Here is a 24,257-nt window from a genome sequence, read left to right on the forward strand (position 1 = left end):
GGCTGGCGCGTTCACGCAACCCCCGTTCCCCTCCCCTCCCCCTGCCTACTTCTTCTTCAGGATCTCGCCCGGCGGCGCCGGCATCATGGCGCCCTCGGGGGGGTTGTTCTTGCTCTTGAAGTAGTCGGTCATCTTTTTTTTGGTTTAAAAAAAAGACTGCGTTAGTTTTCCTCGGGTAGCGAAGGTGGGGGTGTAGAGAGAGAAGATGGGGGGGGGCAGGGGGGGGGGCGAGAGGAGGAATAGAACGAAACGAAGCTTCACAAGACAAGACAAATCAAAGCTCACCTCGGCAAATGTCATCCACTCGACACCCTCGTGCTTGTTGATGTGCTCGATGATTCTGTGCGTTGGGCCCGGCTGGTTAGCGATATTGCGATCTCCCGCTGCCGAGAGAATGCCAAAAAAAAAGGGGGGGGGGGGCAAGAGGGGGGAGGAGAGAAAAGCGTCGACCTTACCGCTCGTGCATGAGCAGGACGTGCGGCCGCCCCGACACGTCCGGGTGGATGGTCATGGGGAAGATGAACTCGTCGTACTCGCGGTAGAAGTAGTCGAAGTGGTCGCGCCAGATGTCCTCGACGTCGCTGCGTCCGCGTGGTCAGCCAGCCCTTTGCTCCTTTTTTTTTTCCCCCCATCCCCCGTTTCCTGCCTCTCTCTCGCCTCCAGCGCCACGCCGCAGGGGGGACAACGGAACCCTACCGCGGGTTGACCCAGCCGTGCGAGTTGGCCGAGTTCTTCATGAACATCATCGGCGGCAGGTCGTCGATGTACCACGACCCGGGGATCTCCACCATGCCCGTCGGCTGGCCCCGGACGAGCGGCTTCATCCATTCCTCGGCCTTCTTCGAGTAGTCGATCCTAGTTGGCGCGTCGCCACCGTCAGTGCGGAGCCAGAAGGACCAGCGGGAGAAGGGAGACAAGAGCGGTAAGTCCTCGAGGAGGTCTTCTGCTCTTCCTAGAGGGCGGTTTGGCTGTGACGTACTACGGTAGCGTTAGCGACTGGTCGCATACGAAGAGAGGGGGGCGACGATCAAGCTGACGGGGATCCCCTTGCGAGCCACGCACCTTGGTCCAGGAGTCGCCGGTGCGCAGCCAGTACATCTGGCAGTCCTCGTGGGACATGGAGTGGTCGTACTCGATGCCGTAGGCGAGCAGGAGCTCGGTGCCCTCCTTGCTGGTCTCCCACCAGGGGGCGACACTGCCGCGCGGGGGCTTGCCGCCGCAGAAGTCGGTGAGGAGGCGGTAGGTCTTGTCGAGGACGTCGCGCTGCTGCTCGAGCGTCATGTCGGCCGGGTTCTCGTGCGAGTAGCCGTGCAGGCCGATCTCGTGGCCGGCGTCCCGCACCATCGCGCACTCCTCCGGGAACGTCTCGAGCGAGTGCCCCGGGATGAACCACGACGCCTTGATCCCGTACTTCTCGAACAGCTTCAGCAGCCGCCGCGTCCCGATCGTGCCCGCCCAGAGTCCTAAGTCCGTCCCCGCGCCGCCGGTTAACTTCGCACGCACGCACGCACATCACGCGGCCGGACGAGATGCGGCCAGCAGACAGGCGGCTACGCCCGCGTCGACGCAATGCTACCTGGCTCGCATCCGAGATAGGTAGACGGGGAATGCCCCCAACGTACCTCTGCTGATGTCGCTCGTGCTGTCCTCGCCGCCGTAAGAGCCGAGCCAGCCAGCCACGGCATCGATGTCTACCCCATACCTGGCGTCACTCCTATTAGCCTGCGTCTCTCTTCTCCTCCCCCTCCTCCCCACCACCTAGAGCTACACGTGTCCGACTTACCCGACGAGGACCTTCTTCTTTCCCATGGCGAAAATGACGCGATGCGGGCGAGCAGGCGAAGTGTGCGCGGGGCTCTGGTGATGGTGGTAACCTAAGCTGGGGCGAAGTCGGGAGGGGGAAGAGAATGCGACCGGCGGGGTGTGGGCAGGATCATGAACAGGTTGACGAACAGCTGATTTCATTTCAAGCTAAGCTAAGACGTCGATAAATCACCAGATCGGCGATACCCCGCCAGCGCCCACGACCCAGGGATATGGGAAGTTGGAGTTTGCGGGCGGGCAGGCAAGAGTAGGCGGATCGGCTAGCTGGCGGTGATAAGGGGGGGACCGGAGGACGCAGACCCCCATTCTTGGATCTCCGGCACGCTCAACTCTTGGGGCACCAAAACGCGATGCTAATCCGGGTGCTGCGACGCTGCCCCGCAGGCCTAAGTTCCTGCATATATCCATCCCACCTGTCCATCCACCCTTGATTTGTCGCCTCTTCCTTTGGGCGCGACGCGGCACATGGGCGTTTGGGGGAGGTGGCTTTTTTTTCTAAGACTTGCCCGTCTTGAGGCCGGACCGGGAGAGTAGGCGAAGTAACCGATTCGGACATCTGCAAAGGTCGACGCCGGGAACTTCTCACATGGCCTGACTCTCGGTGAGAATGGTATGTTATTGTTAGGCAATGATTCCCCGTGCCTATCATCTTGCGCGAGGCACGCGAGGCTCACAAGGTAAGAGGGAAGTGATCGGCGCACCCGCCGTCGAACCTGGTCGAGAAGCCGTCTCGGCAGGGCCGTACGAAGGTGGCCATCGATAGACATCGTATCATTCGCCTGCGCCTTTCGGCTGTCGCTCTCACGACGAGATGGCTGCTGGCTCTAGCGTTCTATCTTCTAATCGAAACATGGTACCTATTCATGGGTGTGGCCTCATTGTCATCTGCTCTAACCACCAGACGTGGATGCGAATGTCGTCCGTGAGCTCGGGGTGGAAGCTCGTCCCGAACACGTTCCCCTGTCGCAGTGCCACGATATCGCCCGCTCCTTCGGCGGGAGTGGTATGAGAGCCCTGAGCACTGGCGGTCGGCGCCGCTGCTCCCGCCGCTTTCTGGTTCGAGACGTGCCGCCCCGGCAGAATTGCCAGCACCTCGACCTTCCCCTTCGGACTCTTCTCTGCGTCCTCGTTTTTGTCGTCAGCCAGTATGTGGTCCACGACGGGTGCTCGGATGAAGACGGCGGGGAAGGGCGAGGGAGCTGCCTTGACACCGCCGCCCTCGTGGCCTTGGGACAGAAATGGCAGGTCCAAGTCCGTCACGAAGCTTTCTTTCTGTCGGCCGAAATGGTTGCGGTGGACTTTGACGTAGAGGCCTCCGATCAGCGCCTGGCCGCCTCGCTTCGTCGCGCTGGCTTCCTCGCACAGGAAGATGAGGCCGGCGCATGTGCCCCAAGTCGGCTTCTTGTCCACTCTGGCGGGTTCGAAACAACAGAGACGAAGAAGTCAGCGTCTTTTCCTCTTCGGCCTCGCATCCCCTCCCTCCCTCTCTCTCTCTTCTCTCTTCGTCCTGCGTGAGAGCGCCTCGCGCGGACGATACGGGGTACAGCTGCGGTTACTCACTTGACGAATTGCCGCAGCGGCTCTAGCAGCCCGGATTGCTCTGCTACTAACGAGAGCGTGGTGCTCTCCCCGCCGGGTATGACCAAACCATCGCAAGTAGCCAACTGGCCCGGCGTTCGCACCTCGATGAAGTCGAAGTGGCCCGGGGCATGTATCGGCGATGACGGCGGCTGGGGTCGAGCGGAGAGGTGGGCGGCCGCCTTGCGCAGGCAGCTGAGGTGTTCGGCGAAGCCTCCTTGAAGCGCGAGCACACCGACGGTGGCCATATCCGCTCCCGCCGTCGGGTGCGACGGCGTTTCGACGGCTTACTGGCTCGACGGGGGACGGGGAGGGGGGAAGGGCAGGTTATGGTGATTCTTTGCGGATTGATCTGTTCCGTCGCAGACCAACAATGGGGGCCGACAAGTACGAGGATGTTCGGATAAGGTAGACAGGCCGGGGTGTGTTTGTTGGCTTGGTTTCGGTCGGTATCCGGTCACGTAGATAAATAGACGGGTTCCTAGACGCTCTAAAACTGCCGCCTGTACTTTGATTTCTCTTGGTTCATTTTCTTGTTTCTTCGCTGTCGTTCTGTTTTCCCTCTTTCTATTTTATCTCCCTCCTTTTTCTCTCTCATTACCTCCCCCCCTGCCTATATCTCGCCTGCTTCTATTCTAAGATTTGCCCATCTTACCGAAGTCTGGTAGCATTGCTCGTATTTGACGCGATCGTGATAGGCGGGAGTCGGAACGTTAACTGGGCACTACCCTGTACTACACAGGGCGTTTGGCATATAACCATACCTACCTATATCTTAGGGATCCTAGAGGGCTAGGTAGGTACCTATTGTAGGTAGGTACACGCGAACCAACTTGAACCCCTTAGGTACTTACTACCTCGCTACCTACATCTCGTCGTCCTTACTTCGTTAGCTACCTGGCGTAGGGCGTGCCGAGTCGTCCCCAAGGTCCCTCCTCCTCTCCTCTCCCCTCCCCGAGACCGGCCGCGCCTATGCGTCATTCCGCGCCGAGCATTCCTCGTCGCACACCCCGACGGGCGGCGGGGCGACAGTTCCTTAGGAGGCAGTACTTAATGCACCTATACAGATTATGTACATCCCTCCATTGCTTGCCTCCTCGAATGTACAGCTAGGCTTATATATTTGCTCTCACCAAATATCCTTCTCCTTTTTGCGCCCTGGTTGAAGCCTGTCGCATATCGCTCTACATCCACCATAACCCTTCGCCTACCGCTTCTATCCGAGATGCTTGGCTCGTCTTCGATTTCCGTCGAGCGAAAAATTTTCCCCTCTCCCGAACCCAACCCTGCCAGGGGATCGATTCTATTTTTTCTGAGCGCTTCCCTGCTCTACTCACTCGCGCCCTTCTCAAGACCGCCGTCCCGGCCTATGGTAGCGACCTCCTGATTGGCAGGAATCCTGCTCAGACTTGCCTGGCCAGTCGCTGGCTGAACATCAAAGCCCGGGTCTGGACTTCGATCGCGGCTTATCCCGGCCGGTCCGCGGGAGCAACCCCGCGAGAAGTACCTCCACGTAGGTGGTGTAGACGCGGCTATGGAGGTCTCACGACTCGTACGCTGCATATAGTACTCGACGTTAGCAAAAGTATACCTAAGGCAGGTAGGTATATACATGCCTGTATATGTGCGTATTCTGTTCGAGGGCATGGATTCTTGATTCTGTAGGTATGTGTTCGGCCTGGATATAAATCTAACGCATCATCTACCTCATATATGCCGCTACCCGATTGTAGCGTATGCGCATTACATCTAGGTATATGAATTAGCGTGTTGATGCAGTACGTGTATTGAGAGGTACCTAAGTGTGTAAGTGAAGCCTCACTATATTCTCCTTCCTAACAAGTACCTCCTTAGACCTCGCCTATGTACCTAACATCTGAGTTTTAATTGATAAACATCTGGTGCTGCTTTTTGCTATTCCCAACTTCAGGTTTTGACTCTGCTGTCTTTCACCTCTTCTTTCTGCTCGTCTCTTTGTATCCTGAGTCGGACGCATCCGCTGCGTGCATTTCCCCCTGGTCACGATACCTACCGAGAGACCGAGGGACGGGAACTAGAGAAAAGGAATAAAAAATTTCTCGAAGGTACCAGTAAGAGTCACCCCATCCCGCCCGTATGTATGCGTGGATCGACATCTATCGTCGCCACACAGCCTCAACGTCCCGTCCCCTAACCACAACCTCAGAGCCCAGCAGCCATGACGAACAACGAGGCCAGTAACAGCAACAACGGCACCGCCCCGGCGCCCGCCGCCAATGGCACGAGTGCCACACCCTCCTTCGTCGTCAAGGCCGGGCTCGCCCAGATGCTCAAGGGTGGCGTCATCATGGACGTGACGGACGCCGCGCAGGCCCGCATCGCCGAGGAGGCCGGCGCCTGCGCCGTCATGGCCCTCGAGCGCGTGCCGGCCGACATCCGCGCCGAGGGTGGCGTCGCGCGCATGTCCGACCCGGGCAAGATCAAGGAGATCCAGGCGGCCGTCACGATCCCCGTCATGGCCAAGGCCCGCATCGGCCACTTCGTCGAGTGCCAGATCCTCGAGGCCCTCGGGGTCGACTACATCGACGAGAGCGAGGTGCTGACGCCGGCCGACGACGCCTTCCACGTCGAGAAGGCCGGCTTCTCGGTCCCGTTCGTCTGCGGCTGCCGCAACCTGCCCGAGGCGCTGCGCCGCATCGCCGAGGGCGCGGCCATGATCCGGACCAAGGGCGAGGCCGGCACCGGCGACGTCGTCGAGGCCGTCAAGCACATCCGCACGGTGTCGCGGGACATCGCGCGGGCGCGCGCCGCGCTGGCCGAGGGCGACGGCGCGCTGCGCCAGCTCGCGCGAGAGTTCGAGTGCGACGCGGCGCTGCTGCGGCAGACGGCCGAGCTCGGGCGGCTGCCGGTGGTCAACTTCGCGGCCGGCGGCGTGGCGACGCCGGCCGACGCGGCGCTGATGATGCAGCTCGGCTGCGACGGCGTCTTCGTCGGCAGCGGCATCTTCAAGTCGGGCGACGCGGCGAAGCGCGCCAAGGCCATCGTGCGCGCCACCACGCACTTCCGCGACCCCCAGGTCCTCGCCGACTGCAGCGAGGGCCTCGGCGAGGCCATGGTCGGCATCAGCGTGAGCAGCATGCGCCCCGAGCAGAAGCTCGCCGGCCGCGGCTGGTGAGCGGCGACGCGCATCGCCTCTTCTCTGTCATCGCCGTCGCGTGTAGGATCTACCTACCTGCGTACCTACATACGGGTGGGATAGCGGGGAGAGGAGGGATAATGGGGCAAAACAAAAAAAAGAAGTAGGTATGCGGAAGGAGGGAGGCTGGTTCCGGAATTCAACATTGTTCGTTGCACGTACATAACGCGTCTGAGCTCGTCGGTATTTTACATCATAGCTATGGGGGGGCGAGGGGGGAGAGACGGGGAGTAAGATTCAGGGGCATGCATACGAAGATGCGTACGAGTTTTCACGGGCGGGCTGAGACAAGAGGAGCCGCGTCTACGCCTTTTCTGTCTCCCGATCAGCTCGGCTGGTTGCTAGGTGTAGATGCAATTTATCTATCGTGCCCCTACGACTCACCACTAAAACGAGGGAATCCTCAGTAGATTCAGCCAACTGAGAACTTCACGGTACCCACAACCCTCCTCCCCTCCTCCCCATTCTCTCTCACTTCCCTCTACCCTCCTCCCTCACGCTGGCAGGTTGTTCCAGATGCGGTCGCTTATGGCGGGGTCGGGCACGAACCAGGGCGCGAGACGCGGCCGCTCGCGCAGCAGGAGGTCGATGACCATGCGGCCGAAGACGACGGTGCCGTGCGGGTTGAGGTGGGTGGTGTCCTTGCCGTCTTCGCCCCAGTTGTAGGCCCAGGCGGCGTCGCGGCCGATGGCGTTGATGTAGCGCAGGCTGGCGCCGTTGAGGTCGACGGCGAGCGCGCCGCGCACCGCGGCCGCGGCCGCAAGCGCCGCCCCGCGCTCCGCCGCCAGCGAGTCCGTCGCGTTGTGCTCCGAGCCCGCCGGGAATACGCGCCGCGTCAGCGAGGAGACGAGGATCTGTGCGCGCGGTCAGCCGACGAAAGGCGGGGGAACAGGCCGCGGCATTCAGCTTACCGGCGTGCCGCCCAGCGACCGGATCTCCTCCGCGAAGCGGATCAGGTTCGCCTGGTACGTCTCGAACGAGACGTTGTTCTGGGGCTTCTGGTCGTTGTGCCCGAACTGCGACGACGCCGCGTTAGCCCACGCCGAATCTTCTCGCGCTCTGCCCTCGTCCTCCTAGCACGCTGCGTCCGCGCTAGACAGACGCATGCTCGCCGCCGGGGGTTCCTCACGCTGATCGTCACGTAGCTCTCGAACTCGGCGGCGTGGGCGCGCACCAGCGCCAGGACGCCGTCCCAGCGGCCCTCGGCGACGAACGACGCCGTCGTCGCGCCGCTCTTGCCCGCGTTGGCGCTGGGCGCCCGCGCCGCCGGCGTCAGCGCCGCCAGCAGCCCGTCGCCCCACCCGCCGTCCACCGCCGTGGTTGAGTCCCCCGCCAGGAAGAAGGCCGGCGTCTTCTTCGGCGCCGGCGGCTTGCCCGCGCCCGGGAGCGCGGCTGCTGAGGTCCGAGAGGCGCAGAGGGCCGCCGCCGCCGCCCAGAGGAGTGATGGCGCTCGCATGTTGGGTAGGGAGGGAGGGAGGCAGGGTTCGAGTGGTAGAAAGCTATGGAGAGGTATACTCGCCCACGCGGGTTTCGAATCGGAACGTCTTTCTCTGAGCCTAGTCCTGCCGTCCCCTGCGTATTTATAGCCACGCATACATCCACCTACGCATTTTTGGCCCCCGACCCCGTTCCTCCTTTTTGGCCCCTTCCGTCCCTCCCGTGACATATTTATCCTATCCCCTGATCGAGGTCCTACGTACCGAGATCTGGTGGCCCCCTATCCGTCCTCGCCCCCAAGTGCGCATCCAAACAAGCAATACCACCACCAATGGGATCACCGATGAGGCCGTACGACGAGGGCAAGCCCTTCCCCACGCCCCGCCCGTGCAGCCAGCTCCCCCCTCTCGCAATAACACACACCGAGACGAGGTAGCATCCCCGAAGGCGCTAATCCCCCCTGCGGGATCCTCAATTGGTGAATGGGGGCGCCGCGGGGCGCTGGCCAGCTGGCTCGACGGAGAAATTAGGTACGCCTGCGCTCAGCTGGGTCTGTGGGAGGGCGGCGCGGGCGTCAGATTGCGACGCCGAGCGGGTGACGCGATGCGACCGAGTTGTTCGTCAGAGGGCGCGGCTCGCTCGCTCTGCTCGGGGCCTCGTTGGGGTTCTCCCCTGTTCGCGCGCCAGGTAAGGCGCCTGCTCCGCGGCGATTCGGACCAACAAATCGACGAGTATCTCGCCGAACGCCTTGCTCTCACGAAATATCGTGCTCGTCCCTAAGGCAGACGGATATTATTAGGGCGAATAGTCTCGCTACTACGGAGAGGGGATAGGAGAGAGGAAAGCGGGATTGTCTTGTGGAATCTATAGGTACCCAGCACTCCACCGAGGGGAAGGGGTCAAGGTAATGAAGGGAATCGAGATATCAGGAGAGCAAATGTCTACTGACTTGGCCCCAGATTGTTCTCGCGCACTGTCTATTATTACCTCTAGTTAGGAGACGGCCGCGAGGCTCAAGATTTATGGGAATCTAGATATGCTAACCCTCCTGAAGAGCGGCCAGCGGCCAGGCCAAGAAATACTCGTAATAGGTAAGTACCTTACCGCCACGAATGTTCGACCACAGTTAGGTATATCCCCTAACCGCCACCCCTTTACAATTATCTACAGGCGCACATCATGCATACACGCTTTCTGTCCAAGAGTTAACCTGCAATCCCGTCTCGGCCATGTTCGCGTCCTTCAGGTAGTCTAGCGGCATCCAGACGAGGTGTCCCTTGATCTGGTCAAGCTTCTTGCGAATATCTTCCGGTGGCGAAAACCGGTTGAAAATGTGTCCAGGAGTGACCCCCTTGGGCGGCAGGAAGGTGTTGTAATTGTCAAATGTTTTTACTGTACTCTCGTATTAGTCGCAGTCGAACACTCTCCCCTTGCCTTTTTTTCTTCCCATTTTTTTTTTCTCATCAAACGCCCTCGGATCTCTGGACTTACCATAGTCATCCGGGTCTGCATGGAACAGGTCTCTGAAGACTTCCGTGTTGGTAGTCGCGTTGGTCGTCCACATGTTCCAGAGCTCGTCGCTCATGGGGTCTTCGACGAACTTGTAGCTCTCGTCTTCGTCCCAGGCGTCATTCGGCGAGTCCTCCCCCGGAGGCTGGGCATTGGGGTCATTGCTCGCGTCGTGCGGTTGCGGAGGTAGCAGGCCCAGATGCTCTCGCCAGAGGTACCGCCGTAAGGTGGCTGCGTGTCGCCCTGCCTCGAACGATTCTCCGTCCATGACGCTCGATATTTTATCTGTATCCTCCATCACTATCGACAGCTCGCTATCGTGATTCCCTTGCTGACTTCGGTCGTTCAAGTTGCTGGAGCCGCAAATGACGATGCGGTCATCTACGATAAGGAGCTTGGCATGAACGTATAGTTCCTCTTGGATCCAATTTTCGATCTCTTCCTGGGGCTCGCCCTCCCAAACCTCGTCCGAGACCTTGCCGGTATTTGCCATCGCATGGTGGGCTACACTAAAAGTCGAGTTGGTGTCCTGATCCTCCCGCCTAGCCGCCTCGAACCGTCGCTTTGCCTCGTTGCTCTTTAGAGCTTCCCTCGCCCCCTTGCACCGCTCCTGCTCACGATCAGCGCCGGCCTCGTCATACATGCCTTCACCCATGATTTCCTCGGCCTCGGCGCGCTGGACTTCGTAATAGCTCACGCCCGAATCTTCCTCTTGTCTCTTTACGGCAGGGATCTTGTTCAGACGGTCGTAGGAACGCAGGTTAAAGAGGAAGATATGGTTCCTGGGTTCGACACCCTGTGCGCGGATTTGCTCGAAGATGGAATTTTCGCCGCGACATATCGACTTGTATTGGTAATCCATGATGGCGCGCGTTCCGGTTGCCGCATCATCGCGAAGATCCCCAGCGAAACCCGGGATGGCCGGAATAATGATGATAACCCTGAACTTTCTGCCTTCCTTACCAGCCTTCACGCAAGCGTCTACGATGGATTTCCCCACCGTGTTGTGAATAGGTGACTGCTGGTCTCCGGTAGCAGTAATGAAGAACTGGTTCTCGATGTATACGTAGTGTTGGGCGCTGCGAATGACCTCTGAATATGCATTCTGTATGGAATGGTCCGTGAGTACGCCGCTGGACCAGTCGGCACTGCTGCGCACAATCTGAGCATGGAGCGTTCCGCGGTTGTCGAGATTCTTGCCTGCCATAGGTGTCAAGGGATGCACGACGTAATCACCCACGGGGTGCTTTGGCCGTTGTACGCCCACCAGATCTTCGTCCGCGCCCTGACGACCCTGGAGCTCGAGCCAGTCGAACCTCCCGTCACGCTTATACTTGTCCCGTTTGACAAAGTTCCAGCGCAATACGAAATGCTCGGCGATGTCGTACACGCAGGGTCCGATGAGGCCCATGGCTACATCGTGCCATGGCATACGGCCGTATTCGGCCTTGTTCAGTTCGTTCTGCATCCAGTCTTGGACGTTCTTGAAATCCATTACACGGTTGTTGTTGAAATCCTGGCCCGGCCAGATTTCGTTCACGATCCCTTCGGGGTGGAGATCGGAGAGGATATGCTGGTGGTCATCCCAGCGGCCGAAGCACAGGTCCAGGCCGCCGATGAAGGCCATCGCATAGTCGATTACGACGAACTTCTCGTGGTGAGCCCAGTAGAAGGTCATATCGGCAGCGTTCTCCAGCACGTTATGGTCGGGGTGTCGCATAACCTTGATATTGCCATATCCAGGGGAGCCTTCGGGGCACAGGCCCTGAAGGGCGTGCTTGGTATGTTCTGAATTGCAAGTCAGAGCCGCCTCGACCTCGCGGTAGACGATGACATAGATTTTCACTCCCGCTTCTGCGCGGCGCTTCAATACTTTATCTAACCGCCATTCCTGGTTAAAATGCGGCGGTCTACGGAGGAAGAGTTCGGGCGAGAGCCACCAGTCTGCGATGTAAATGGTTTCCTTTGCCTGCTCTAGAGCCACGGATACCGCCTAGGTGTAGGCAAGGAGAAGCCATATCTGATCAGAGGCCGCCAGTATAAGTGGGGGGGAGAATACGCGTACCCAGAAGTAATCCCTTCCGTCGACATACCATTTGATCAGATTTCCGTCATGTTCGGGAAAGTAAGAGTTAAAGCGGTGCCGCTCGGAGATATTGTTGCGCTTCTCGTCGCAGGCCTTCTCGTGTTCTTCGTCATGGCGATGCTCTGGATTAAACTACGTATGCGCGTGAGCCTATAACCTCAGCACGGCTACCAGGTTCATCATGGGCCTAAGGAATAAAGAGAGAAGAGAAAGAGGGCCTACGATATTTGCAAATTTCCCAATCTTATGCCTAAGGGGAATTGAGTTAACGCACGCACGTCTTGAGAACCGGGGGGCTGCCAGGAATTGACACCGACGTACTTCGTGTTGATGAGGCTAGCTTTAGCATCGTGTAAATGAGTATCCTCCAACTTCTCTTTCAGGTCGTGAAGCGAATGCTTCAACTTGTGGGCGAAGTGAAAATGCCCGCTGTTTTGGGGCGGCGGGTTAGACATTACGCTAGTACGTCTCTCTCGAAACTTGAACTCCTTCGAGACAGGATGACCTGTTCGGGGAGGAAGATAAGGTCGAGGAGACGGTAGGATCGAAAATGATAGACGGATGAGAAGACGGGTATGAGTGTGGTGTCGCCGTAGAATCTATCGAGAGAAAAGTCTCCAAGGCCTCTGAGAGAGCTGGGCCAGGAACAAGACTCCGTGGTACTGTAGCTCTGAAGCCCTGAATTCCAGATTTTGGGGTGGATCCCGGCACACGGATGTGGTACGAGTATCATGTAGGAGAGACAAGGGAGGACTAAAGAGATCCGGGGGTGGAGGAGGACAGGGAAGAGAGAGGTGAACAGAAAGGGAGAGGTACACGACAATATGTAAACGAAGATGGCGTCAAAGGGCGATGTCATGTCTACGTCGTCATAGGCGGCTGGGACTGGGCAGCGATTCGTGTACCCCTGAACTGGGATCGTCTGACGGGTTCGCCCTGGCTCGGATTCGGAGAGAGGCGTGGAAATACGAGGTGTAGGACGGGGACCCCGGACCGGCCGTGTACCTCGAGCACATATCTCAACAGTTATATAGATACCTAAGGTTACTATAGAATAACAGGAGGACTATGCGAGAGCGAAGCGGTCGGTACCTGAGGTCGGGACCCCCGTAGGAATTGGCAATTGAGGCCATCGATGTAGGGATGGGGGAAAAGAAAGGCGCATAAAGGCAGAAGCAAAGACGAGGACGGCACCGACGCCTCGACGAATGCGAAGGCGACATGACGTCAAGCCAAACCCACACTAATCGATTTGCTCTCCTCCATCTGGCAAGGAGAAAAAGAGTGCCCTCTCTTCAGCCCGATCGCAAATGACATGCGCTCCACGTCTAAGAATAGGTAGGTAGGTATCCCTAATTCTAGAAGAATTCCCTGTTTACAGTAGTGCCGTATCGCGATTGAGCCGCAAATACGTAGTCTAACTACTACTTATATGAGGCGATCATCACCGTTACTTACCTACTTGCTTAAAGAGACCCCACAATGCCCCTCGGATGGATCCCCATCTGCCCCTCCATCGGCCCCGCCTTAAGATCCCGATGTCCGACAACCCACCTAACGTCTACCTCTATGCAAGAAAGAAACCAGATTTCCCTTTCCAACATCGACCCGAACCACACACCTATACGTCGTGCCCGTATGCACACCTCGGCCTCGATACGTTCGACACCTAGATGGCTCGGTTCCCCTAGCAATGCACGTAGACAGATAGATAGATAGTCGAATTGTCGTTGTGCGTGGTCGTACCCGTGGCTAGTAGCGACGGAGACAGTAGAGTAGGAGTGCGCTGAGTACGTAACTGAAATGAATGCGGTGTAGGGGTACACCCCTCGCTGCGCCCCCTCAGCACCCCACTCGTCGCCTACACGTGTACCCAACTGCCCCATTCGCTGCAAGACACCGCTATGGAGTTACCTCTGAGAGGTACCCGCCGCGTCGTGCCTATCAGAGCTGTCTGCGACGCCCGTCTAGCCTATCTGGCCTTGTCAAGGCCCCTGATCTAGCGTCGCACTACAGGTACCTATACACTTTTAACTGCATGTCAGTGTGTACATCGTCACCCTGCCATACCACGTAGTAGCCCGAGGTACCTTACTTAGGTAACCTAACCTCGATAAAGACGTCGTCTTCTCGTCTCGAGCTTCCCCCTATTCTCTTTCCCTCTCTCTCTCTCGTTCGCCGCAAATCGCCCAACAACAGCAATAAATTCTCCATCCTCTCCTCCCGCCATTGATTTACCTCTCGACACTGCCTTATTCTCCTAAAACCTCACAGCGTCACAGCCGCCGTCACCATGGCCTTCCCCGCCGGTGGCACTCTGCTCGACACCTTCAAGAAGTCCTTTGTCGACGTGCCGGTCGACGCCAGCAACGACAATGCCATTTCTACCACCGAGTTCCTCGAGGCTGCCGAGTCTCTAACCACCATGTTCGGTGCGTCCGCCGTGCCCGTCTGAGAAAAGCTGAACTCTCCCCTGCTCACCGTCCACGCGTACAGACGTCCTCGGCTCCGTCGCCTTCTCCCCCGTCAAGTCTGACATGTTGGGCAACGTGAAGGTAATTCTACGCTACTCGCCCTCGCCGTTATCGTCCATACGCTAACAGCCCGAAGAAAATTCGCGACCGCCAGCTCGCTGCCCCGGCCGAATCCGAAACTCTCCAAGCCCTCGTCCTCAATGAGCTCAAGACCAGGAAGCACACCGCCACCGAGGGCCTTCTTTGGCTGGTTCGGTATGGCACCCCTCCATGTTTACTCGTAGCCCAACCACAGAGATAAATGCTAATGCGGAAATTACGCGGCAGCGGACTGGAATTCACCTACCTCGCCCTGAGCCAGAACCTAGCCCAGGAAGGCGAGGAACTGTCCACCTCGTTCCGAAATGCCTACGGCTCCACGCTCAAGCCTCACCACGGCATCCTCATCAAGCCCGTCTTCTCCGCCGCCATGAGCGCCTGCCCCTACCGCAAGGATTTCTACCCCAAGTTGGGAGACGACCACGCCAAGGTTTCGGTCGAGCTGAAGGCCTACCTGGACGCACTCGAGAGGATTGTCGGCATACTTAAGGAGTTCCAGGGGCGGAAGGAGGCTAAGTGGTGATTACGTGGCCGAAAGCACCGCGCGAGTCTATAAACACTCGCTCCCTTCCCAACTACTGGGGAACACAACCCGAACGGCCCGACGGCAGGGTATCCCGGCCCGGGAGAGGGTAGAGACGACGGTGATTTTCCCCACGGTGTTGGCATCATTGCCGTCTGGAGAAAGCAGGGTCTGCGCTGATTTGGGACTGGGAATTTCTCTAAACGACCCCTTGTGGCTTGTGGCGAGATGACGGGGCACTTCGGGTCGCATAGGAGCAGATCTAATTAGCAGTTCGTCAACACGCTTTGCTATTTAATAAATCCGTCACTCTAGCACAACAGCAAAATGAAGAATATGTTAAGATACGACTAAGCGTGGATCAAATCAGCCACCTCGATGTTACAATCGAACCCGTGTTATTTATACGCGAACTTGCCTCCTTTAGTTTGTCAGCGTAATCGTGGGCTAACTGACTGTTTAGCAACCAGGAACTTTCGATGCTAGTTTCCTCGAGGTACTGTACGTTAAAAAAAAATGTCGCTAAGACGAACTCTGTGCGGCTTCAGGACACAAATTGTCGATTCTGAAGACTTCAAACCTCTACCGTTTAAAGGATCTAGTATGTACGCGGCCCCTGAAATGCCTACTTGTCATGGTTCTCATCACTTCACTGGCAAGACCCTACTCAGCATTTCTGTCTATAGACAAGATACCGACATGTCCAGATCTAGCCGAGATGCGATCAACATGTCGCGGTCATCATAAGCAGTCCGGCTCTTGTAGCCCGGGCGACTACCTAAAACTACGCCCCAACGAAGGGAAAGAGAAACGGCTGGCAACTGTCGAGGCTGGATAGTAAGGTATTATGAGCATTATGCTCTGGAAGCTCTAGCTGGCTCCAGGGCGGTCGATATAAAAAGCCACAAGGTGTGGCCGGGCAAACAGACATACGTGCGAGCCGTAGATATAACCCGACGAGGATGTAGTGTACTTGCGAGGCTGGAAACTCGTTATCGATTCCCCAAGTGACGCGGTAAAAGGGGGTGTGTCATTATACATCATGATCATTACCGTGCCGAGGCATAATAGATCGAGGAAAATTTTAAAGGCATTGGAACGACTATAACTATTTTCTGGTGCATGCTATAGTAACCAGGGGTAAAAAGCACGCAAGCGTATACAACAGGCGGATATTCCGAGTCTACACTATATTTAAACTGTACGGACTCGCCTACTACGTCTTTACGTTCCTCTACTAGGGCGTGCCTGTCCCAGTCAGGACAGAGAAACAGAGCCAGTCCTTGTCCTCCTCTTTCGCAAGATCGCGCTTCCGTCTATATCCTGCGCATCCCCAGTTCTCCTACGAGATCTTCCTCTCCCCTCCCCCCTTTACCCCCTATTCCTCACCCTCTCGCCGCCATCAAACCGCCCGCCCGATCACCCACGTGACCGGGACGCCAGCGCACGAGAAGTTACCAGCGGCAGCGACGCGGCCACCGTGGTGGAAGCGCGCGAGCGCGACGGTGATGCTGTCGCGGACGTCCTTGTCGCCGAGCTCGAGGGCAGCCGGCGTCGGGCGCCGCACGCCGAACGCGCAGGTCCCGCTCGCTGCGAGGCGCGCCCAAGTACCGCCGACCGCCGCCGACCCCAACGCGAAGTAGCCCGGGTGCGCGCGCAGGTCGGCCGCGATGGCGGCGCAGTCGGCGGCGGCCGCCAGCGCCGACGCGTTCGTCGTGTCCGCGAAGGTGCTCTCGGCGCAGAGCTCGTGCGCGCGCGTGTCGTTGCGGTACGCCCGCGCGCGAGAGCGGCGGGCCCGCGCCGCCTCGTAGGGCCCCCGCGGGTACACGCTAGAGACGCGGCCGCTGGGGTGCTGGGCCTGGGGCTCGAGGACGGGGCGGGTCGGCGCCGGCGCTACGAGGGCGGCGGCGGAGGCTGCTCCCGGTGCGGCTGGGAGAGGGGGGAAGGCGCCGAGGAATGCGAGGAGGCCGGCGGCGAGGACGGCACGGAGGGACATCTTGGACACCCGCGGGATGGTGGTTCGGAGGCGTTTGTCTGCTAATAGTGAAGAGGCAGAGGAGGACACTGCTGCTTCGGCGAGTTCGCGGGTCTGCGTTCAGATGCCGACGATAGTGCCGCTCGGCCCTCGATGTGCCTGCACAACCAAGAAATTTTCAGCACACGGAAGGTTTTCGCGGTCCCAGGAATATGCGTGCCTGTGTAGTAGCAAGGCTTCCCTCGTTTCTCTCCTCCTCCCTCTCGCCCCTCTCACCCGGTGTCTCACTCTCAACCTGTACAGACCCGCGCGTACGACAGGCGAAATCCTGGACGGGCATATGCATGCGTGTGTATGTGCGTGTGTGGAGAGATCTGCCCCATGTACGCACGTACGCATGCATGTGCGTAGCTTGACGCACGACGGCGATGGTAAAGGCGGGCATGGCTGTGGCGTACATGCCAATCGATACCATGTTCAATCAACGACGAGCAGAGAGTATTTATATGTGGTTGGCCGAGACGTCGAAGACGGAAGCGGTCACGATCGCGACGGGCAAAATGCGGTGAAGGACGTGCTCGTCCTCCCTTACACGGCCTGGATGAGAATCCAGATGACTATCTGAGACGGGGTGCATCGGCGACCGTCGTGCAAGGTTTCTGTCACTCCAATATCATTGTCGAGTGGTATAGCTACACATGGGCCCTGGAACAGGTCTCCTGGCTGGCTCGTTATTATTTCTCCGTTGGGAACTAACCCCTCTTCCATTTAAGTCCCAGCCAGCTGCCTCGGCGAGACCTTCGCGGTGTGAACGAGAAGCGGCCTGAAGTAATACTTCTGCATATGCACTTCGGGTGCTCTACGGCGACTAGCCGTTGTGACCGTATTAGTTCGTGCCGGGACGATGAACCTGCGTTTATTATCTATGTTGAGAGGCCATGATGATCAGTATACACTAGCCGGAGTTACTAGGGGACTTGAGTGTCAATACGGATACTTAAACGTATATTCTCAATGTCATTTCGAAGGTGTTAGCGTCTGCCGAAGCGAAGTAGGCATTGAATATGTGAATAGTTGATATCATCGTGATCTTCATGACTATCGGCATAAAGCCGTCCCCTCCCCCTATTTGCAGGTGGTCACCCATCGATTGCCGTGGCTGCTTGAGTGCACATCTCTTGGCACTCACCGCAACTCTTAGGCCTCGATCTCATCGCCCCGACTTGGTCATGACTATACTTCCTATATTTACTTATTCTAAGGCGTGCGTGTAAGACACCTTTATGCGCACATGTTGGTCGCCCCCGAAGGTGAAACATCGCTGCCCCATCCTCCAGCACCAAGCCCGGCGCGCATATTTAAAATATTTTACCATCTGGAAGTGATAGTCGAGGAATCCCACGATATGGAACAGACGCGATTCAGAGAACGGGCGGGCGCCGGTCTACGCTATACAGTTATCGGCACAGTACCTGCTACTATGGCCTTGATAATCATTCCTGGAGCTGGGTGAGGTACAATACTCGCATCTATTCTGGGCTTTCATGGTGTGAACCCCTCCTAATACGAGTATCACGGTATAAACCTATCACCAGGCTCTACGGCGCTTGTTCATGGAGCGGAATGAAGTTGTCTCCTAGATGCTATGCTACGTATAATGCAGGAGATAACTTACCTATACAATCCAAAGCCGATCAGGGGCCCGGAGTACCCGGAGCCCGGTTGGTGGGTGGGACGGGACATCCCACCACAACAAAGACGAATGTCTCACGAATTATATAGGTACTGAGAAGATAGGTATATGGAGCCAGGTGTTTTGCGGAGGACTAACGCCACGACTCCCGCGAGACCAACTGCTTTGATCTACCTAACAACGACGCTCTTCAACGCCACCATCGACGACTATCTTCAAATGTGGCGGAAGAACATAATTGGCACACAGACAGTGTTCCTAGGACAATATAATAGGTAGGTATCTACCATGAGGCAGAGTTGCTTATAAGGAGTCACCTCGAATCTCAATACCAATCATATGATGCTGGTTCCCGTGGCCCATTATCATTCATTTGACGCTCTCGGCAAGCTTGTCCAACCGCAGAATATATCAGCTGTCGATGGCATTTTTGGTCACGTCATGGCCCAAATTCGGCTCGGCCGCCGGAAGAGACCTTCTGATGTCCTGTCCCTGCGTTGCTCTCATGGAGGGGGGGGGGGATGGGGATATGCAATGCAACGTCTTATTCGGGCAGGATGGCGTCTCCCTCCGTATGCGGCCCCGGACGGCTGGCCCTACGTAGCAATCTACGAGGCGCCAAGACCCAAATGTTCCCACCGTAACCTGGGAAGTGCCGCATTACTTTATCCGTGAGAGACACAGGGGGTGGGAGGTTCCGCGCACGTAGGCATGTATATCCCGAGCGTAGGACTCGCGCCGGTTGCATCACAGCTTGAAAGGTAAGCTGCGCTGACCTCCCTAGTTTGGATGGTGACGACGACGGATGGTTCCTCTCAAAGTCGTAGATGAGCTGAGGATAGGATAACGATATCTGGATCGCTATTTAGCGAACACCTAAATAAGAAGGAGCCGAAGGGTCTTCGATACTGGTTCACTTTACTACTACCGCGAAGTCGTCTGCTGATGCCGCACTGAGGCAGACGACAGCAACACTACTAGGCCTTAATCTATCGATCTGAGGATCTAATAGCCTCGCTTCCCTGATCTAGAACTGTCTCATGCAGGGGATTCATCTGCAGAACACCAGCTTAACACCCAAACTCCGTTTATCACTGTCACATGGGCTCCTAGGAAGCCGCCCACCCCCTTACCTTTAGCCATAACAAGCTTTATCTTACTACCAGGCGCTTAGAACCCTTCACGCCGCGTCAGTCATGCCAAAGATCCGGGAGTATCCCCGGTCCTGTATGGACTTTATCTGATACCAGCTCTCGATATTAATAGTAGGTTATTTTCGGGACTTTATATTTAGCAGCCCAGGGGAACCTGTAGACGTTGTAGATCAGACCAGTCTCCTCGGTTGTGTCATTGTTTCTCGTGTACCTGGTCCCCGGTGCTTTAAAAGATGTTGGCTACGACGGTTGGTATTGTGTTGGGTTGGGTCTTGGGGACCGCCGTCGCCTCGCCGACATGTCCTATTGACGGGCCTGCCTTTCCGAAGCCCCTTCGGCCGTCCCAGAACGAGGCCATCAAGACAGCGGTGGCGACCCTGCAGGATATATTTGCCAACATTACGGCGGCGGCTCAGGATTACTCCCTCTCTGTGCAGGTCTTCTCCGCGCACGAGCCCGAGCCGCTGTTCTCGCTGTCCCACACGGCGCCGAATCTCGACCAGACAACGCCCGGTGTGAAGACCGTCGACGAGAACACCGTCTTCCGCCTCGGCAGCCTCACCAAAATCTACACAATCTACGCCTTCATCATCAACGCCGGCGATCGGCTCTGGAACGAGCCCATCACGAAGTACGTCCCCGAGCTCCAGGCGCTGGCCAACCGCTCGGACCCGGTCAACAACGTAGCATGGGACGATATCACCCTCGGCGGTCTCGCGACGCAGTTGACGGGAATCCCGCGGGAATGTAAGGAACCGTGTGAAAGCCCAGAGCGATTGGCCGGCTGCGTGCTGACAGGCACCCACAGATGCGTTACTTGGAGAGCTGACCCAGTCGAAAGAAACGAAGGACAGGGTGGTGCAACTTGGATTCCCGCCGTTACCGAAGGACCAACTGCCGCCAGTGGGTGTCTCGTCCTTCCCCTCTCTGCTCTCTTCTCGTAGTGGTTATGCCCGGAAACTCTACGAGCCTGCGTCTTCATCGGCTTGTGTCATTACACGGGGATCGATCCCATACTGACCTTATATGCCCCAGTGCGGAGCATACCCAACGTGTACTCGAGCTCGTAAGACTCCCGAGATCGCTAAAAACTTCCCTTGGATCTTACTAACGTCCCCTTTAGAATTCTTCAATGGCATCAGCCAATTCTATCCGTCTCTGGCCCCATTCCAGTCGCCGGCATATTCCAATGTTGCGTTCCAACTCCTGTAAGTACACTTCGTGCGAGGCCTCACATATCGTAATGGACGGACAGCCTAACCAATGGATGTTCTTCGCCCATTCTTAACAGCGGTTATGCTCTCGAGACAATAACGGGAAAGAAGTTCGAAACAATCGTCGAAGAAACTGTGATCGAGCCTTTAGGACTGAACCGAACGTTTCTCCGAGCCCCCAACGACTCTCTCGGCATCATTCCCGGAGACTACTTTGAGACGGGATGGGCCTACGACATCGGGGAATCCGTAGCGTAAGTTCGTTCCATCGGGCAATACCATAGACAGTAAATATTAACGCACCCCGCCGACAGGACCGGAAACATGTACGCCTCGGCATCGGATCTCTCGGCCCTGGGCCGGGCCATCCTGGGCCACAAGCTGCTGTCGCCGGTGCAGACGCGGCGGTGGCTCAAGCCGTTCGCTTTCTCGTCGGACCCGCGGGCGATGGTCGGCATGCCGTGGGGCGCCCGCAGGATCAACCTCGAGGACACGTACCGCTGGACGACAGCCTTCAACAAGGCCGGTAACATTGGCAACTACAGCGCGCTCCTCGCGCTCCTGCCCGACTTTGACATCGGCATCTCGATCCTCGTCGCCGGCAAGCTGCCGGGGAACGTCGGTTTTGGCCTCGCCGGTACGTGAATGAGGTTTTCCCTGCTTCTCCTCCCCCTCCCCCTTTTTCCTCCAGTTTTATGTACGAAAAGAATCAAAATAATGGAGAGAGAGAGAGAGACGAAGGAAATCAGAGAATAAACACTGACACACGCGACTTGGAGCAGACGTCATCGGAGGGCCTCTGCTGCCGGCGATCGAGCAGGCGGCGCGGGCGGAGGCCGGGGCGCAGTACAGCGGGCACTACGTAGCAGCAGACGCGGGGGTGAACTCGTCGATGACGATCGAGACGGACGCGCTGCCGGGGCTGAGCATCTCGCAGTGGTTCAGCAACGGGACGGACTTCGCGTGGATCGCGACGGTGCTGCAGAACCAGTACTACCCGGTGCGGCCGCGGATCCGGCTGTACCCGAGCGGGCTCGCGGGGCCGGGCGCGGACGGGCGCGGCACGCGCGTCGCGTTCAAGGCCATGTTCGAGGACGCCGACGGGCCCCGCCTCGACGGCCGCATGTTCTCCACCGAGTGCGGCACCTGGGTCTCCATCGAGTCCGTCATCTACGGCTCCGCCGCCGTCGACGGGCTCATCTTCAACGTCGACCCCGACGGCCGCGTCGTGAGCGTCACGTCGCCCGCGCTGCGCGTCACGCTGAATAAGGAATGAGGGCAGGGGGACTGGGCTTCCCGGAACAAGACGCTGCGCTGAGCGAGCGAAATGTACTATTACGATAAGATAAAAGGGGCCTGCTCTCGAGACATGTTCTCGTCTGGAGGGGGCCGGGTGTACCCACGTCAGAGGCGGTTTTATGGCGCTCTAACCGCTCAGCTGTGTTTTATAAAACCGAACAGACATTTACTCCAGTAAAGCGACGCCGATCCCGCATGGATGTCTCTTTTTCAGGGGTAAGCCACTGTTACAGTGCTGCAGTTGAGTTGTTGATATGCCTGTCCTCATGTGCTGAATCCTATGAGACCTAGGTTATGCCAACTTGACCTACCTACGTCTCGCGCAACGGCGATTTTCGACGATGGTTATCGCGATGGAACTCAAATGACTAGACACGACAGAGTCCTTGTTTAAAAGGGAACTCCCGGCTTATTGTCGTTACCTATCTACATATTTCCAAGCCTAGTTCCTTCGGCTCCTCTCCAACCCAGACGGCTATTGGGTAGGCCGGGCGCCTCCAAGCGCGGTAATTCTCTCACGTAATAAGCTGACCTGACTCCTGTGAGATCCTTACTCGAAGCCGGTACGCCGTAGGGTCGATCCACCACCTACTCTAGAAGCGGGGGAGCCATGCGGCGCAAGTGGGCGCCGAATAATTATGAGCTCATGGCGAGCGGCCGACAAGGAGACCGGCGAGGGATGGGCTGATCTGGCTCCAGGGGGACCATCTCGGCGTCGCGCGGACATTTCAAATTGTCCGGGTCCGCGCCCGCGAGCGCACCATGACTCCTTTCTGGGCCTTGCAATGGTTGGAGGCGTTACCAATGCCAGAAGCCGGGTGCTGGCATAGAGCAGACAGATAAATACAGAAACTCCCACTCCGGAGTCTTTTATTGTTTACTGGTCAAGGACAAACAGCAGCACTATATCCGCGATCGTCGTTGGACAGATCTTGCGTCTTACAGCATAACGAACACACCATCAGCTACACTGCTGCTCACTGCTCCAACGAGTGTCACACGCCCTCGCTCGCCCCCCCCGCCGTAACGCGCCGTGTCATCGTCGCTTTCTCGAGTCCACCCCTCCAGCTACCTACTATCTGTAGCTCCGGAAAGCATGCCTTTCCTCTCCACACCACTGACCCTCGCAGCCTCCGGCGGCATCCTCGGGTCCGCGTGGCTATCAGGTCCGTCGTAGCGCACGCCACACCCCTTTCTCTCTCCCCATCCCTCTCGTCACCTACCCCCTCGCTCGTCGACTGACCCGCCTCCCCAATCTCTCTAGGCAGCATCGCCACGCACTCGATCGCCGCCGTCCCGGCGATCCTGCGCACCGGCGCGCCGGCCGAGGGCCTGCTGCGCGGGTGGAGCCTGCAGTTCGAGCGGGGGAGGCGGCTGATCCCGACGAGCGCGGCCGCCATCTCGCTGGTGTACCTGGCGCTCGCGCAGCAGCACCACGCCAGCGGTGTCGAGTGGCGCGGCTATGCGGCGGCGGCCGCCGCCAACCTCGCCCTGCCCCCCCTCACCGTCCTGTTCATCTTCGGCATCAACGCCCGCCTCAACGCCGCCCTCGCCGCCGTCGACGGCCCCTCCGCCGTCGACGGCCCCTCCGCCGGCGCGAAGCCCCTCGTCACCGCCGCCGAGGTCCGCGCCCTCATCCAGAGGTGGTCCGGCCTGAATGCCGTCCGCACCGTCTTCCCCCTGGCCGGCGCCGTGTTCGCGCTGTGGAACTTGTTGCTTTAGGGGCGGCGTAGAGAGGAGCGGGGACGAGCGCGGGGACGAGCGCGGGGACGCGAATCTGCGCAGATCGCGAAAAGGGGCACGGAGTCAAGAATGGAGCTGTGACGAGTAATGGCCTGCTGATAGACAGCAACCGGAAAGGGATGAGAGCTCAGGCCCTGGTATCGGAAAAATAACGAAACAGTAAAAGAACAGATGCCTTGGGGGTCTAACTTCTACCTTGGTAAGCTCTTCTATTCTCAGGTGAGCCGTAACAACTACATAGCTACCGGAAATTTATGAATTCATGTTTTTTAGTTGGTTTTAATGACCATAATACTCGTGGAATCGTTAATAAGCAAGGGTCAATCACAATAATCCGTAGAGGGGCGTCCCTTAAAGGGGTAGTAGCTTAAAGACGGGCCTGAGACTGGTCATTCAGTGCCCCCTTTTGTTGTATTTATTAGCCGTTGTTCTATCCACTACCCCATCTCACAGGAGAGTCCGTGTAGACGCAGA

The 24,257-nt window shown here is 57.8% G+C and overlaps 9 protein-coding genes across 9 annotated transcripts; 4 read left to right on the plus strand and 5 right to left on the minus strand.

Annotated features, from left to right (window-relative positions):
• Window positions 1-45: 45 nt before the first annotated feature.
• Window positions 46-1,809, minus strand: GGS23DRAFT_598339 (family 4 carbohydrate esterase; the record flags this gene model as incomplete). Its single annotated transcript, XM_051518756.1, has 7 exons — window positions 46-132; window positions 286-340; window positions 456-581; window positions 697-968; window positions 1,063-1,463; window positions 1,623-1,702; window positions 1,784-1,809. The coding sequence occupies 7 exons, from the start codon at window positions 1,807-1,809 to the stop codon at window positions 46-48; spliced, it is 1,047 nt and encodes a 348-aa protein (XP_051370270.1).
• Window positions 1,810-2,579: 770 nt separating this feature from the next.
• On the minus strand, window positions 2,580-4,145 carry GGS23DRAFT_139167 (pyridoxine synthesis protein PDX2). The gene is made up of 2 exons (XM_051511253.1): window positions 3,385-4,145; window positions 2,580-3,235 (listed from the first exon to the last, which is right to left on the minus strand). Exons 1-2 carry the CDS (start codon window positions 3,648-3,650, stop codon window positions 2,686-2,688), a joined length of 816 nt encoding a protein of 271 aa, XP_051370271.1. The 5' UTR covers window positions 3,651-4,145; the 3' UTR covers window positions 2,580-2,685.
• Window positions 4,146-5,599: 1,454 nt separating this feature from the next.
• On the plus strand, window positions 5,600-6,556 carry GGS23DRAFT_598341 (pyridoxine biosynthesis protein; the record flags this gene model as incomplete). The annotated part of the gene is made up of 1 exon (XM_051518757.1): window positions 5,600-6,556. One exon carries the CDS (start codon window positions 5,600-5,602, stop codon window positions 6,554-6,556), a length of 957 nt encoding a protein of 318 aa, XP_051370272.1.
• A 515-nt stretch (window positions 6,557-7,071) lies between these two features.
• GGS23DRAFT_598342 (SGNH hydrolase-type esterase domain-containing protein) lies at window positions 7,072-8,033 on the minus strand (the record flags this gene model as incomplete). The annotated part of the gene is made up of 3 exons (XM_051518758.1): window positions 7,072-7,431; window positions 7,489-7,650; window positions 7,707-8,033. The coding sequence occupies 3 exons, from the start codon at window positions 8,031-8,033 to the stop codon at window positions 7,072-7,074; spliced, it is 849 nt and encodes a 282-aa protein (XP_051370273.1).
• A 1,086-nt stretch (window positions 8,034-9,119) lies between these two features.
• GGS23DRAFT_611600 (phospholipase D/nuclease) lies at window positions 9,120-12,832 on the minus strand (the record flags this gene model as incomplete). Its single annotated transcript, XM_051520425.1, has 6 exons — window positions 9,120-9,406; window positions 9,506-11,516; window positions 11,589-11,741; window positions 11,832-11,859; window positions 11,931-12,038; window positions 12,810-12,832. The coding sequence occupies 6 exons, from the start codon at window positions 12,830-12,832 to the stop codon at window positions 9,192-9,194; spliced, it is 2,538 nt and encodes an 845-aa protein (XP_051370274.1). The 3' UTR covers window positions 9,120-9,191.
• An 838-nt stretch (window positions 12,833-13,670) lies between these two features.
• GGS23DRAFT_139699 (het-c) lies at window positions 13,671-14,719 on the plus strand. The gene is made up of 4 exons (XM_051511254.1): window positions 13,671-14,041; window positions 14,106-14,164; window positions 14,220-14,338; window positions 14,411-14,719. Exons 1-4 carry the CDS (start codon window positions 13,903-13,905, stop codon window positions 14,703-14,705), a joined length of 612 nt encoding a protein of 203 aa, XP_051370275.1. The 5' UTR covers window positions 13,671-13,902; the 3' UTR covers window positions 14,706-14,719.
• A 1,101-nt stretch (window positions 14,720-15,820) lies between these two features.
• Window positions 15,821-16,701, minus strand: GGS23DRAFT_611602 (putative necrosis-inducing factor-domain-containing protein; the record flags this gene model as incomplete). The annotated part of the gene is made up of 1 exon (XM_051520426.1): window positions 15,821-16,701. The coding sequence occupies one exon, from the start codon at window positions 16,699-16,701 to the stop codon at window positions 16,108-16,110; it is 594 nt and encodes a 197-aa protein (XP_051370276.1). The 3' UTR covers window positions 15,821-16,107.
• Window positions 16,702-19,760: 3,059 nt separating this feature from the next.
• GGS23DRAFT_606144 (beta-lactamase/transpeptidase-like protein) lies at window positions 19,761-22,017 on the plus strand (the record flags this gene model as incomplete). Its single annotated transcript, XM_051519869.1, has 7 exons — window positions 19,761-20,274; window positions 20,336-20,430; window positions 20,563-20,593; window positions 20,651-20,735; window positions 20,819-20,995; window positions 21,056-21,378; window positions 21,524-22,017. 7 exons carry the CDS (start codon window positions 19,761-19,763, stop codon window positions 22,015-22,017), a joined length of 1,719 nt encoding a protein of 572 aa, XP_051370277.1.
• Window positions 22,018-23,003: 986 nt separating this feature from the next.
• GGS23DRAFT_139756 (uncharacterized protein) lies at window positions 23,004-23,893 on the plus strand. The gene is made up of 2 exons (XM_051511255.1): window positions 23,004-23,206; window positions 23,305-23,893. The coding sequence occupies exons 1-2, from the start codon at window positions 23,137-23,139 to the stop codon at window positions 23,760-23,762; spliced, it is 528 nt and encodes a 175-aa protein (XP_051370278.1). The 5' UTR covers window positions 23,004-23,136; the 3' UTR covers window positions 23,763-23,893.
• The last annotated feature ends 364 nt before the right edge of the window (window positions 23,894-24,257 follow it).

Source organism: Durotheca rogersii (genome assembly GCF_024521655.1).
Source record: "Durotheca rogersii strain YMJ 92031201 chromosome Unknown GGS23scaffold_17, whole genome shotgun sequence".
In the NCBI taxonomy this organism is placed as follows: domain Eukaryota; kingdom Fungi; phylum Ascomycota; class Sordariomycetes; order Xylariales; family Xylariaceae; genus Durotheca; species Durotheca rogersii.